At 37.2% G+C, this 15850-nt stretch overlaps 1 protein-coding gene across 1 annotated transcript in view; it reads right to left on the bottom strand.

The window, feature by feature from the left end:
* Window positions 1–2699: 2699 nt before the first annotated feature.
* LOC127445073 (sorbin and SH3 domain-containing protein 2-like) overlaps window positions 2700–15850 on the bottom strand; it is a 111862-nt gene continuing 98711 nt past the window's right edge. Inside the window, exons 23-25 of the mRNA XM_051704830.1 lie at window positions 9947–9984; window positions 9715–9821; window positions 2700–4956 (exon numbers count right to left, since the gene is read on the bottom strand). Of these exons, the coding sequence (XP_051560790.1) occupies window positions 4895–4956; window positions 9715–9821; window positions 9947–9984 (207 nt within the window). The 3' untranslated portion in view covers window positions 2700–4894. The remainder of the gene's footprint in view (window positions 4957–9714; window positions 9822–9946; window positions 9985–15850) is intronic.

The raw sequence follows: 15850 nt of genomic DNA, 5'->3' as shown, positions 1-15850 counted from the left end.
TTTATACAAAACCACCTTCAATGCTATCAAGGTTTATATTTTATATGTCCACGCATTCCCTTGTGTTATGTCTCTCTGGTCCACTTGGTGGCAGTCTTCTCAGTTTGAGTATGTGTTTAGCTGGCCTGCAGGCAACCCTTTGTTCTGTTTTCCCTCTCTTTCTATTAAGTCACCTATAGATGCAGCACACCTGGGCTACCTCATCAAGGGGTGATGAGCTCCTTTATAAATCCATGGTTGCGTCCGAAACCAAAGGTAGCTGTCTTGTTGCCTCGCTACCCTATCAGTCAATCATCGTTTTCCAAAGGACATTTTTGCACCCTTGCAGGGCCATTTCTAGGCATAGGCGAACTAGTCTGTCACCTAGGGCGCCACCTTGTGGGGGGGGGGTGCCAAAGAGGAGGCCGCTGCAACGCATCCCAAACCCCCCCACCCCCCAACGGGGGCAGCAATAGGGATCTCGCCTAGGGCACCAGAATGGTCTGAAATGACCCTGCACCCTTGAAGGGCACTTTGCGAAGGGGACGCCACTCGAAAGGTCATTCCAAACAATGCTCCCAAGCTGGGCTTGGGAGTACATTTTCTTTATAGCTCACAGTGCAGAATAATGGCATGCCCAGTGAGTGTCTGAAAATTTCTTGAGCTCCGCAGGCTTCTCTGTTGGTCTTTCTGTTTTTGTGTATTGTGAATGACTGATCCAGAAATTAAGTTGTATAGCATTTGCACCATTTAAAAAAAATTCCGGTCTTATTGTGCTCACACAATCCACTAAGACTAGATTCAGTCCAAGTGTGTGACAGTGTGTGTACAAGAACAAGTTGGGGAATTTTTCCTTGTAAACCATTATGACAACCTGACATCATAGCTGCGCCGTTGTAGCACTGCCCAATGCAGGTGCCTATATCAATGCCACACTGACTAAGTGTCATTTGAATCTTTCCTTAGTATTTGAGTCCACATCCAGACCTTCAGCTGGAGTAAAGTCAAGATACTCTTCAATGTTGCGCAAATAGCAGACTACCTTGGACAACTGCTCTTTCTTACATATGTCTTTACACTCATTCACTATTACTGCATAACACCCAGCTTCCTTCACCTCGTCGCTTAGTTGTTTCCTCAACATACTTACCATTAAGAAGAAAGCTTCATTATGTGTGTTATGATGTGTATACTTAGCATTTAGGGGCTATTACCCTTTTTTTTTTAGTGTTTTTGCTACGCCTAGAACAATCTAATGCCTAGTCTAAAACAAAAGCCTAGTCTCAAATATATGATTCACCCTTAAAGGGTTAGTTCACCCAAAAATTTAAATTCTCTCATAACTTACTCACCCCCATGCCATCCCAGATGTGTATGACTTTCTTTCTTCTGCTGAACACAATTGAAGATTTTTAGAAGAATTTCTCAGCTCTTTAGGTCCATACAATGCAAGTGAATGGGTGCCAAAATTTTAAAGCTCCAAAATCCAAATAAGGACAAAGTAAAAGTTCCCCAGATGACTCTGGTAGTTAAATCCATATAGTCTGAAGTGATTTGATATGTTGGTGAGAAACAGATCAATATTTAAGTCCTTTTTGTACTATAAATTCTCCTCCTGTGCAACAAAGACATTCGTCCAGCATGTGTTTACATAAGAAAACTATGGGAAAACAGAACAGACGTGCGAAAAACATGTTTGGGTCCGTTCAACCCAAGTGAGTGAGAGTGCATGTGCAAAACAAGTTCGGTAGGCCTGTTTATTTTTTCATTAATTACAAACCCGAACCTGACACGAACCCGAAGTCCTACTTGAAAAACGGACACGAACCCGGCCCGAAACCCGTCAGGTTCTCAGGTCCCATTGGTTACGGGGTCGGGTTACAGACCTCTAGTCTGAACACATGGATTTAACCACTGGAGTCTTATATATTACTTTTGCTGACTTTATGTGGATTTTGTAGTTTCAAAATCTTAGCACACATTCACTTGCATTGTGAGGAACTACAGAGCTGAAATATTCTTCTAAAAAGCTTAATTTGTGTTCTGCAGAAGAACGAAAGTCATACACATCTGGAATGGCATGAGGGTGAGTAAATTATAAGAGAATTTTCACTTTTGGATGAACTGTCCCTTTAAATACTTAATATCATTTTTCAATCAGTGCACATGTTAGGAATTTAGAAAACATATTACAGGTCAAATGCTTACTCTGAAAATTGCTAAATTTGTCCCCAAAATGCAATTGTGTCATCTAGCTGTAAACTTTATGTGAGACAGCAAGCATTGACAGATTTCAACAGATTGGTTTATTCCATAAAAGATTTTGGGGATATTGCCAAACAAAATAATAGTCACAGAATAAATCCAGTCTTCATATCGCTCTGTCTTCAGCTAATGCATGCTCTTTGCTAAAGAATTCTCTTGTGTTTAAAGTTGATATGGTATTACAAAAATTCTTAACAACACTAACAAAACATAGCAAAAAAAGTACCATGGTAATTCCATGGTATTCTTTGAAGTACCTTGTAGTATCATGCTCATACCATGGTATGAATATGGTAATTATCCAATGCCACAAATAAAAGTACCATGGTTGTACCATCTGATCACAGTATTTTGTAAGGGATATGGCTGTGCAATTAATAAACTAAAAATGACAATCTAAAGTACAATCCAAGAGTGTTCCAAAATCAGAACTGGAGGCAATAAATTATCAGAGGTTCAAAGTACTGAGCAGAAATTTATTAGATATAGAACAAAACAAAAGAGCAGAGATGGAGGGGGAGAAAGAAGGGGAGAGACAGAGAGGGAGATTAAGAGAGAAAGCTGTATATAAATGTGAGCAGGTTACACAAGATTCTCTCAAGCTCATCAGCTCACCAAAGCACACACATCAAATAACACCACATGTTCAGTCAAAAGCCTATAAGGAAAAGGCAAAAAATCATCCTCCAAAAAATCCAAAGTCTTTAGTAGAGGAGAGTAGTTTGTGGCTGTAGCAAAGGCAAAAAGTGACAGAACACTTGTCCTTACTCCAGTAAGACTAGAGTGTGTACCAGAATCCATCCTGTGCTGAAGGCGAGTCCTTTATTAGCCCCAAAAAAGAAGAAGTTTTTTGTCTATTTTTTGCAAATATTATTATTTTTTGCATCAGAAAGGCTGGATGTGTAGAATAATTTTGGCACATGGGATGAATTATAAACACATTTAAAAATAGCTGAAAGAAGCCAAAATGAGATGCTGAGTGAGAAAGGAAGGCATTTACAGTGCGAGTGAAACTCATGTAAATACAATACAAAAGGACATACAAATTTTTGTCAGCCAAACACAGCAGTGCAGCTAGAAAATGCAAACAATGTCATTAAAAAAAAAAAAAAAAAAATCGAACAAATAAATGTTTAAGGTGCTTTAAGATTGTTGTCTGTGAAATTCATTGACACACACACACACACACACACACACACACACACACACTTTTTCATTTTCTGAATATTTGTACATGTAAAAGCCAATGCAACACAAGCTATATGTTTTCAGATTAGAACACAAGTGATACATTTAGTGCTGAAAATACTGACATCCAAATACTTCATAATCTAAATGTGAACAGACCCAAATGTCAAGCTTGCATAAAACCAAATTTAACATTCATTAAATGACTAAAAACAGCTCTCTATTGTGTTATGTGCAGCAATTTTAAAAGAGTGAATCTCATGAGAATCGTATCAGAGAAGTTGCATAATTCAATTGAAATAACTATAAAACGTAAAAAAAAAAAAAAAAAAAAGTGACAGAAATATCGATAAATACATTTTGCTAAATGTAATTAGGTAACTTTAGAAGAAAAAAAAATACAAGCAATGATTTAATCATGATTTATGGTTTTCTTGCTGTATAAAGTCAGGAGGCTCACTGACACCTGGTTTACAGTTTTAAAACTCAGTATACATAACATTCTCAGGTAAATTTTAGAAAAAAATTAATTAAATATTTACATTACCAAATTCCACAAAAGCATATTTCTCTTCCAGAATGTCAATGCACTTCCTTGCTCATGACAACTTATACAAATTCTCACAATGCATCTCATAATTATATGAACATTATTCTATATGAATGATTGCCACTTCAACAATTGCAAACTGCTCCATGATAGATATATTGTAATTAAAAAAAAAAAAGAGAAAATGGAAAAAGTATAATTTACTTACAGTAAAAGTAATGTGTAAAAAAGACCCTCTGTTCCTATCCATTATGTATTAACACTTTCTAATTTTGGCCACACAAGAGCAAACTTTGTGTATTACACAAGGGGAATGGAAATTTCAGTCATTTTATAACTGTCCGAGATATCACCTTAAGCTCATTTAAATAAAATGATCTATTCTCATCTATTATCAGTGATCTCTATTGCTATTAACCTTAACACTATTACTCCACACTCACACACACACACACGCACGTACTGTATATATACTTGTACATACATACTTAGTCTAACACTGATGTCCGAGCTCTCTACTCAGCATCACATTTTTACTGATCTGATGACCTCCCTCAATACCATGGCTGTCTATATTATTACCTTCCTAACTCTGAGCTACCTCATCCTGGAAAATAACATACTGTAATGCCTAAACAATACGTAAAACATTAACGGTTGTGCTGTTGTCAGAATAGCAGATGAAGAAACAGCAAGGAGAATGTGTGATGGCACAAAATCAAAGTGCTCAAGTAAAATAAATGTCAGTGGTTTTTCTGCGCAGAAATTGCAGAGCTGAAACTTGAAAAGTTTGTTTGTGAACACACACATACAAATGTATAGACACACACACTTTCTCAAAGGTGAGGTGCCTCATTGGCCCTACACAGTAGGCACTGGAGTGGCCGAAGTTGTGCCATTGTTTCCTCTTTGTTAAAGCGGTTTAACATAGTTTCCTGGGAACGTTCCAAATAACCTGGTTCTTCGAGAAGTACCTGTAAACGAAGAAAAAGAGTGGAACAATAGGAAGAGTATCAGTAATATCTGGGGTGGGTAGAGTAGCCAAAAACTGTACTCAAGTAAAAGTACAATTACTTAAAAAAAAAAATTAAATTAAAAAAAAAATTGCTCAAGTAGAAGTAAAAGTAATGTTAATAATTATATGAGTAAGAGTAAAAAGTATCCACTTAAAAGAATACTCAAGTAGCGGGTAAAATGTTACTTTCATATGTAACATAATGGACGTTTAATCTCCAATATTCCATTACATAATACACATTTAACATGTATTACATAATAATAATAATAATAATAATAATAATAATTATTATTATTATTGGAAATTCCTTCACCATTCACCCTCATGTTGTTCCAAACCTGTATGACTTTCTTTCTTCAATGCAACACAATTAAGGAGATGTCAGACAGAATGTTATCCTCAGTCACCAGTTACTTTCACTGCATGTTTTTTTCCTCCATATTTTAAAAGGGAATGGTGACTGAGACTGTCAGTCTCTAACATTCTGTCTAGCATCTTTTGGGTTCCACAAAATACAGAAAGTCACACGGGTTTGGAACATTAATTTATGGTTGAACTATCACTTTAAGGACACTTGTCAGATTTGGACGAATCTGTCAATTAGAAGAGAAGTTTGGAGACCAGTTTCTAGTAATTATTATGGTGAAAAATGTGAACAATATTCCACAGGCCCAATCATATATAATGCTGAATAAAACAAAGCAAGATCATACTTTATTAATGGTTATCTTCACAGCGTTTTAAAGTCCTGAATGGATTCTTAATTTAGTTACAGTGTTTTCAGTGTAGAAAGAATTTAGATCATTAGTTCTGTACAGTAAGAGTAAACTGCACCTTATCTCTATATTTGGAAGCATTTTAGGCTTATTTAAGTTCAGAGCTTGTTCTCTGTTGTCAAAGAGAAAAACCAGAGACTACTTAGCAGAGACGGGCCACTTCTATTAAAATTAATGTAATGAGAAATTAGAACGCTCAACTAAGAGGGTCTAGTGCCCAACGGTCAATGGATGTAGAAAGGAAGTCCCGCCTTACAGGTAAAAGAGCCAATCACCTTTTAGATACAGACATCGCCTTTCAATCATCTCGAGAACGCGCATGCACATTAGTTATACAAGCCAAGAAAATTGCGTTTTTTTAGTGTAATCTGAGGTAAAGAAGCACAATTCATGATACCAGCATTGTCCGATTTTACTGCTATTTTGAAATATGTCCTTTGATCGTAATCTTGACCAACCGTTTTTGAGATTTCGGTGTTCCCCCATTCAAGTAAATAGGAGCTGCGCTGGCATGACTGGAAATAGTCTCCCGGGAGCATTCCAAAGATGGCCGACAGTGGACTGACTTGCTAGAAAGACTTTAGGTGCGTCCCAAACCGCAAACTTCTACACTATTTTATGTAATTTTGAAGTGTAAGTAGTGCAAGTAGTATGTTTACACTAAAAATGCAACAAAAAGAAGTGTACTACAAGTACCCGGATGATGCACATTATCAAACCGTCAAAACGGGTGTGGAATGTTGGACACTTTGTGCACTCAGCTCACATGGCTTGCCATACATAGCGGAAGGGGCGGAGTTATTGGCAGCGATGGTGATCTGGCAAAATAATTATAAATAATGGAGAGTATGACAACTTGTGAAACTTCTGTGAAGACAGCACCTTACAAAAGTGAGTCAAATGCTTTACCATCATACCATGCTGTGTGAATATGTATATTATTGAGATATAAGTGTTGAACTGAGGGTGGATAGCACGCTAAAGCTAGCGGCAACACAACGCTTGGGTTTGAAACATCACTTCCATCAGCTGTAAAACGGTGAATGCTTCCGTGTAGTAAAAAAACGTTAAGTGTTCCGAACGATACTACACTTTATATTGTAGCATCTAGACCAGTCAGACACACAATTATTCATTATTTAATTAATAATCCAACAGACGTCTCAAGACAGAAACAAGCAAAGGTCCAAGTAGGCCCAAGCAGACTTCGAGATGTCTGCTCGCCCACTAATCATTATCAGCTCTTACTCCCCCTTTGCTGACACTGGTCCAGCAACTAGTGGACCTCAGAGACATTCCAGATGGGGGAAGATAGCCACAGGCAAGAGCAAAGGAATGTGGCTGAGAAAAACTCACTCCATTCCCCCATAGGAAAGACACATAAAGCCCATAAAACAGACTTTTCTTCATTAATTTATAGACAAACTGTTCTATAAATGAACATGCATATCCTCAGGACATTGTGTGTATGATTATTACCCTCTCGTATTGTGTCTTTTGTACTGTATACCGTTTTGTGCATGCTTTATGACAGAACCACTAGATAATGTAAAATTATTGGTATCACGCTTCCTATCAAATTAATCCTTGTGTGATGCCCTAAACATTGGAGTTTAGCACCCCCTTATAGCATGCATTGTATGCTTGTTATATTAATCAGAGCATAAAGGGGCACAAACTGCTAGCTTACTCCAATCATGCAAATGAGTCAGCTTCATGGAAAATTGCACCTTTCTCATTGGTCAAGCCAAACTCGAGAGGAGTGACCTCCCTCAGGAGTTAAAGGGCACTGTCGGAGTGACCTCCCCCTCTCTCTCTCTTCCCTCTTCTCTTTCTCCCTTCTGCTCATGGTTGCTGCTCGTGTGACACCGGAAACACCCGGTCCGACCGCGAGGTCGCGGGCCGGCAGGCCTTAACACATCAAGCCATGTATAACTTCCTCGACCATAACGTAGTCAAACTAACACCGCAAATTCATCATAATTTCTTCATTCAACATGGAAGAAATTGATTGCAACTTCAACACCATCGACTCAAGGAACCATCAAGACTTTCTCCTGAAACTGCATCCAGGCTCCTTCTCAACAGCCAAGGCATTGCAAGTATTGTACAATATTAACTAACTAAACAGAGGTTTAGTATAAGCTGTGAACCCCTTAGTTAACAAAGGTGCTTTGAAGTAAGAAACTGATGGTTCTTTCAGATGGTTAAATGACTCATTGATTCTTTCCCCTGTTCTGTTCCGGTTTCATTCACATTCACTTTTCCATTTCCCATGTATAAGTGGTTTGTGTTTGTGTTTGTTTAGATTAGTTATGTGTTCGTGATTTAGTTAAATAAAGCTTTTGTGTACATTCTTGCGAGTTGATTCTGGTCTGCTTGTAAATCAATGTCAGTTTAATGATTTGATCACAACTACATGCTAAGACAGAGTTATTTTTCTGTGGCCACGAAAAATATCCCTTCTGAGAGTTGATAGACGATCAATACTGAGTGTTCGCTGGACGAACAGATTAATTGATTGTAATGTTAATTCAGCTACATCAAGTTAATTCTATTAACTGATCCAAATGTTTATAATTGATTATAACGAGTTATGATTCATTATTCATATTCCCCTTTTAAAAATATAATTTGACTGTGGTATATTTCGATAAATAATCTCATCCCTGTTTTTAAAATATTTCGCTTCAAAGCTGTACCTAAATATGTGTAATATTATTTTCAATAAGCCATGAGAATAATATTACTCTAATAAGAGAATTAATCATAATTCCCTTATTAAAGCCAATTCCTTACAACAGAAATTGTGAGCGGATACAACGAGACGTTGTATTACGATTTTAATGGTGGAGAATTTTATTCAGACAAATAATCTAGTTATTTGTCATTTATCTAATTTATAATGGTTGTCGAATGCGACTGATTCCATTATAAATTTCCTTACATAATAATGTAGACTAAGGACAGTTTAATTTAATTCCTAACTCACACATACTGTTTCCCTACATATAATGGTGGAGGTACGCGGGCACTTTAACTCATCCCGTGTATATTTATGCTACCAAATTCGCTACAATATATTCATACACTACGTGGCTGAGTGCATAGTACATTTTGTAAGTGCATAGTGTATAGTGCGTCGTTTGGGACACAGCTTTTGGAAAAACGCGCCACATCTGTCAAACACACAGTTGCTGTGCAGGTTGCACGCACAGAGGTGCACTCCAGTAGTCACGCACACACGCGATAGGCAGAGCAAAAGGCATTTACACTTACGCAGATGTTTACATGGATTTATACAGTAGGCACTGTTATAAAGATGTATACTTAGAAACTGATGTCATAAGAGCCCATAGTTACAGAATCACTCTGAAAATAACCATCACCACAACACAGACAAGCTCACGTTATCACAATCGCCAAAACTCAACGCAACAAGTTTTCTTAAATTGGAGCTGCAATTCTAATCTTGAAATATCTGCTTGTCTTGGTGAAAAATGAAGGCATTGCATGATGAAAGAAAGTGTTTGTTTTGAGCGCTTGCTGCTGCTGCTGCAGTGATGAACTGGACTCGAGTGACAAAGCGCAACTATAACATTTATTAAAAATTATTTAATTAAAACCTTATTTAATTCATCCATTGTAACAAAAGGAACATTGCCCATTGTAACAAAGTAAAAAAAAATGTCATTAGAAATTTACTTGAGTATGAGTTAAAAGTATCCACTGTTAAACCTACTTTTAAAAGTAAATTTTCTCCAAAATTATACTTAAGTAAATATAGCGCGTTACTACCTACCTCTGAGTAATACAATAAAATACGGTCACTTTCCTTAATAACAATAACAAACAATAATTTTTGTTAACGTTCCATAGAAAAGAGAATGTTATATGGGTTTGAAACAACACAAGGAAAAGTAAAATGAACGACTTACCAACAAACCAGCCATCATCACATTTCTCGATGACATCAACAGCGTCCCCTTCCCTCAGCTCCAGCTCATCCTCGTTACGAGGCACATAGTTGTACACAGCTTGAAACCTTGAGTAACATTGAAATAATGTTTATTTTTTATTTTTTATATTACTGTTCTATTTGTAGTCAGACACTGAATAAAATAGCAAAAAAAACCAAAACAAAACAAAGCAAATGTAGGTCTAACTTACGGGTCACTACCTGCATGCACAGCATCCTGCATAATTTTCTTAGAGAGAGGAAGAGAGAGGGGGAAGAGTCAATATATTGCACACATATTGCATCAAAGGGTCAGTGCATCATGCCAAATCCAGGCACATGATGTCATTGTTATTCTTCATCATCATCAAAGAGCTTAGAGATGACCCAATGTGTTATAGTTCACAAAGAGAGGAAATCCACCCATGATGTGGTCACCAGAGAACTATTAAAGGGATTAGAATGGACATTTTCAAGTCTGCACAGCTGCTAGTCTCACAGCACACTCCATCCTACCCTCCGTGCTCTACTGGGTGATAAACAGGGAGATAAACAGCGCCTCCTGGTGGAAGCTGGGCTACGTGGCGGCTTACCCTCAACCACCACTTCTTGCCTATAAACTTTCTGCAAGAAGCAAACGCAAGGCAACCAATCAGAGATCAACACTGTCTGGTACAACATCCATCTCATCATTATTCACAACCACAAACTTAATTCTAATGCCATTATGCAATCATTATGCATTAATTCCATTTCAGTTTTAGTAGTCATTCCAGAGTCTTGAAGAATAAGGGATTTGATATGTATAGACAAACTCTGGGCAAGGAAGAGTATTTATACATACATGCAGACACAATGTCTCACTCGCACTATGGACGTCAGTCTGGGTAGATGGCATATTTAAATTCACATGAATGAAAACGATGCAGTGAGGAATATAATTACAGTCCGGTCAATGTTCTGTACTATTGTGTAACCAAAAATCTCTGGAAAACATGGATTGTGAAAATTAAATGTAACCCAGGACCAGAGTCAAAACGGTATTTATTTACTTATTTGTAAGGGGGAAATATTTGCCCCTAGATTTGATTTTCAGGTGCATTTATTTTTTTATTTTTTTACATTTAAAGAATATTAAGAACTATGTCAGATTCCTTACGGGGGCATATTTTACCCCTGCGAATTGAGGGGCATTTTTGTTTTGGTCTGACCCTACCTAGGACCTCAAGACAGTACAATCTATTTAACAGACAGTACAAATATCCATTGAAACCTAGTTTTCAGTCACGTGAAATTAGGTATAGTTCACCCAAAAATGAAAACTCTTGTTCCAAACCCATATGGCATACTTTCTTATGTGGAACACAACAGGTATGCGTGGCATGCGTTCACGCAAGAATTTTTTTTTTCCCAAAACCCACCGTATGCCTTCAGAAGACTTAAAAATATACAAGTCACCAGCTACATGGACTACTTCTAGGTCCTTTTTTAAGCTTTAAAGTAAAGGCGTGGTCACATTTACATTTGCACTGCAAATGGGTGAAGGGTGAAGTACAGTACAGTCAATGTCAATGATGGACTTCCGTGGCGAATTTTGCATGGGGATCAAGTTTGATGAACTTTGATATGCAAATTCGCTGTGTTGATCAATAGGAAGTTGCTTGGTTTGGCAGTGACCTCTGTGTGGGCAGTGCTTCGTACATAGCTACGCTGAATGTTCACAGTGGACAAGGAAATTATTATAGGGGTGAGTTTCTATAATTCACTCTTCCAGAATATAAAATGTAAAGTAGTTTTTGTAGGTTTTACACTTAACATCTGCACATGCCCTTTGTGCCTGTGGAATTTTGCTGTGCAAAGGTAAATGTGACCGAGCCTTAAGGCACTATCCACTGTCATGGTCATATGGACAAAGTCATATGGGTTTGGGACTGAGGTCCCTTGCACACCTATTGACTCAAGCCTGTATGATTATTTTGATAGTATAGGGCTTGTATCCACATGTGACCAGACTTCTAACATTTGTTTAATGTACAAAACAATCTTCCGATTATCAAACATCAACTCACACGCACATGCACCTCAAAGCATTCCTATTTCCTTTTACATATAAAAACCGAAACCTTTTTTTTTTTTTTTTTATCTTTTTACCTTGATCTTAGGAGAACGAGGCTGTGAACGTGGGGAGAGAGGAGGAAAAGAGAGAGAGGATGGAGGGGTGGATGGAGAGGGCTGACTGGCGACTACAGAGGAGGGTGGAGGAGATCTAGGAGGGGACGGTAGAATCTCAGGAGATGGAGAGCATTCTGAAGACGAAGCGGGAAAGGATGGAGGAGGAGAGGGAGAGGAGGGTGGGGAGGCTGGAATGGTTGGTAGAGGCTGGCAGGATGTATAAAGAGTAGGATGAGAAGAAGGAAAGGGAGAGGAACAAGGAGGTGAAGGGATTGGTGAGAGATGAGGAGAGGAGGGCGGAGAAGGAGATTTGGAGGAGGTGATATGAGAGAATAAAGGGGTGGAGCCAGGAGAGGAAAGCTGAGGATGGACAGAGGAGAAGTGTCCAGATGTTGAGAACTGAGAATTGGAAGGTAAAGATAAAGAAATGAGAGGAGAAAAGGGTGGCTGAGAAGAAGAAATACAAAGAGTTGAAAGAGGAGGAGGAAGAGGGATTGGGGAGTATGGAGGAGTCAAAGGAGGTGAAGGAAGAGGAGTGGAGAGAAATAATGGAGGGAGAGGAGAGTCTGAATGGGAGGCAAGACAGGAGGATGGGAATACAGAGGAGGGAAAGGGTACCAAAGGTAGAGATGAAGCAAGAGGAGCAAAAGGAGGTGATAGACATGGAGAGAGTTTAGAAGGGGACGGCAGAGAGGGGTGGGCAGCAGAAACGGATGATTCAATGTCAGGAAAAGAAAAGCTAGTGGAAGAAAGAGTAAGGGAGGACTTAGGGGTCGGGGAGGAGGAGAAGGAAAGAGATGGAGTGATGGAGGAGAAAAAAGGGGTGGATTGAGCAACAGAAGAGGAATCAGCCTGACAAAGAGAAAGAAAGAGCTGAAATTATGGTTCCACTACTAAGTACACAACTATTTACAACTATGGACCTAAGAGGATGGTCCCTTTAACCCTCTATTGCATGCATTATGAAATCATTATTTAGAAAAAAAGGTCTGATCCACATTTCTTGCACAAAATGGACCTGGTTACTAAAATCAAAAGCATAAATAATTTAGTATTATAATTTTAGGTATGTTGCTGTGTTTGAGGCAACATTGTGCGACAAAGGAAAGATGAATCAAAGACAGGTTTCAATTGATTTAACCCTTGTGCGTCAATAAAAAGAAGTTACTCAGAGGTCCGTAGAGGACAAAAATGTCCACGTCAAAAAACTGCCATAATAATATTATATATTAATATTATTTTCCACTTTCAATTAATTAATGTTTTTAACTCCAACATCAGTCCTGATCATAACTACCAAATATTCATTCATTTTCAGGATTTTAACCCTTTAAATGACAGTTTATTTATATAATGCCACTGTTGTTTTTTATGAAAGAAAAAAAAAAACATTATTATTTTCCATATAATAAATGCTAAGGGGAATTTTTTTTTTTTTTTTTTTGGATTATCACAGTCTGGGATATGTCAGTGATTGACACTGCAACAACACTGATTTTGATGCATTAAAAAAAAAAAAAAAAAATAAAATAAAAAAAAAAAACAGTACCTTAGAGGACAAAAATGTCTGCGTCAAAAAACTGCCATAAACAATATTATATATTAATACTATTTTCCACTTTCACTGACAGTTTTAGCTGCATAATTTATTCAGTTGGCCTGCAGAGCTCTATAATACAGCAAACAGAAAATAGGAAAAAAGCATGTATTTGCTCCATAGGCTAAACATGAGAAAGATGGCACCATCTGGTGGAACATATTACAAATTTAAATTTTGAAGCCAGGGCTTCAGAATGAAAGCATAATATAATAGAATTCATGATTTTATACTTTAATGGGACTGGGATCAAATATTGCAGTTTTAATGGGTTTCAATGGGGACATTTTTGTCCTTAAGGTCCTGAGTGTAACTATTTTGTGTACACAGTGTATTATAGATGTGTTATAGGAACTGAGGTTGAAATATCAAAATTCCCCCAAAAATACCTTTGGCAAAATTTATGCCGTTGGCATTAACACAGCCAAAATGATCTAAAAAACTAAAATGAAAAAGACAAAAATGTCCTGAAGTTCGCACAAGGGTTAAATATTTGAAATGAAAATGAGTGACTTTACAAGTTTGTGGATGTCAGAATATTAATGTTACAAAAACAGCAATGAACAATACTTTTAAGCTATTTTATTACACTAAATACTAGTGTAATACACTTTACACCATCTGTTATATGACACAATCTAAAAGAATCATTTTGTAGGTCACTTTTTACCTAAATTTAACTTAAAAGTTAATTAAAGGTGCTGTAAGCGATTTCAGCTGTTCTACTTCCACGAGACTGAGCTGTTGAATTAGCCACACCCCCTCTTTCCAAAACCCCGCACTCCAAAGATAACAAATGAGTTTTATTAAGACCGACATCCTGCAGAAACGGTTGTTTAAAACAACCGCAGCAAAATAGCATCCTCAACAGACAACTGTTATGAACAACATGGTTTAAAAATGGCAGTAAGCCTCAATAATTCACCGCAACTGCAATACTATGAGAACACGCAAAATTATTGACAGGTCGAAAGCTTCATTGTCTGCAGCCCAATATCTTACAATACTTATTTCATTAACATCTTTCAGGGAGTATGAACATTTTTTGCATACCTTTCCATGAAAAAAAAAAGAAAATAAAAAAAAGAAAATCATTTTCAGCACCTTTAAATATTAAAAAAGATAGATAGTTTAATATATATATATATATATATATATATATATATATATATATATATATATATATATATATAAAACATTACACATGACAACTGCATTATACTCTATAGTGGCTGCATGTGTGACATCACGGCACAGGTGAGCTATATCAATTCCACTGTCTCACAATGCTGCTTCCAGGCAACAAAAACATTTAAGCATTTCCTTATAATATACATAATAAATATAACTTTAAATGTTTTGAAATTAAGTAACTCACTAAAAAATGTGAATACAATTTTTTTGATGGGTGAAAAATTTATAAAAATGGCTTAAAATATGCTAAAATGACCACCAGGACATATTTTAACCAAGAAATTGCATTTAGTTGATTAATTTAAAGTTATCCCATCATTATTAACCATTTTATTGTCATCTTCCATGCATCATGTGCTTGCAAAGTGAAGAAAATGGTTTTGTTACGAGAGGTCTGCAACCCGACCCCGTGCTTAAAGGGATCTGAAAAACCACTGGGTTTTGTGCTGGGTTCAGGTCAGTTTTTCAAGAAATACTTTGGGTTAGGGTTTGTAATTAATGACAAAACAAACAGGCCTACCTAACATGCGTGTTACGGGCTGTTCACACCGAACACGTTTTTGCTCCCGTCATTTTTCAAATGTTTTCCTATGTAAACAACATGTGCTGGATGGACGTTTTTTGACCATTGCACTGCATCTTGCAGTTTCTTTAGCATCTCGTGCAGGACTGGCACATTTTTAGACACCGTATCAAGTTAAAAAGAACTTCTTAAAAAGAGCATCTTGAGAAACCTGCATTCTGTTTCATTCGTTGTGCTTTGTCTAGCTTGTTTTTAGCACAGGTTTAACAAAGATTCAACATTCTGAAGAAGTTCAGGATGCAAAATAGACTTCATATACTACTTATACTTTTACACATGATTCCAGATTGTTCTTCACCATGCAAAGTTTCAGTGTTTGATAAACCGTAAGGGAATGGTTTTTACTTTCTGCTCTAAATCTGTGTTTAATGTTAATATACTGTTACGAATGTTGCCTACCATGCTTACATAAAATACAGCCTATTGCTACAGTGCTTTCTAAGAGAGCCGGTTCAGGCTTAGAATTTGACGGTACCGGTTGGGTCACATGGACTCGGATATAGGTCGGGTTTGGGTTTATTTTAAGGCCCGTGCAGACCGCTACTCATTACTGAGAAGCAACACAGAGCA

Source organism: Myxocyprinus asiaticus, chromosome 8 (assembly GCF_019703515.2).
Source record: "Myxocyprinus asiaticus isolate MX2 ecotype Aquarium Trade chromosome 8, UBuf_Myxa_2, whole genome shotgun sequence".
In the NCBI taxonomy this organism is placed as follows: domain Eukaryota; kingdom Metazoa; phylum Chordata; class Actinopteri; order Cypriniformes; family Catostomidae; genus Myxocyprinus; species Myxocyprinus asiaticus.
Note: the sequence above shows the minus strand (reverse complement) of the source record. Positions and strands in the feature narration are given on the sequence as shown.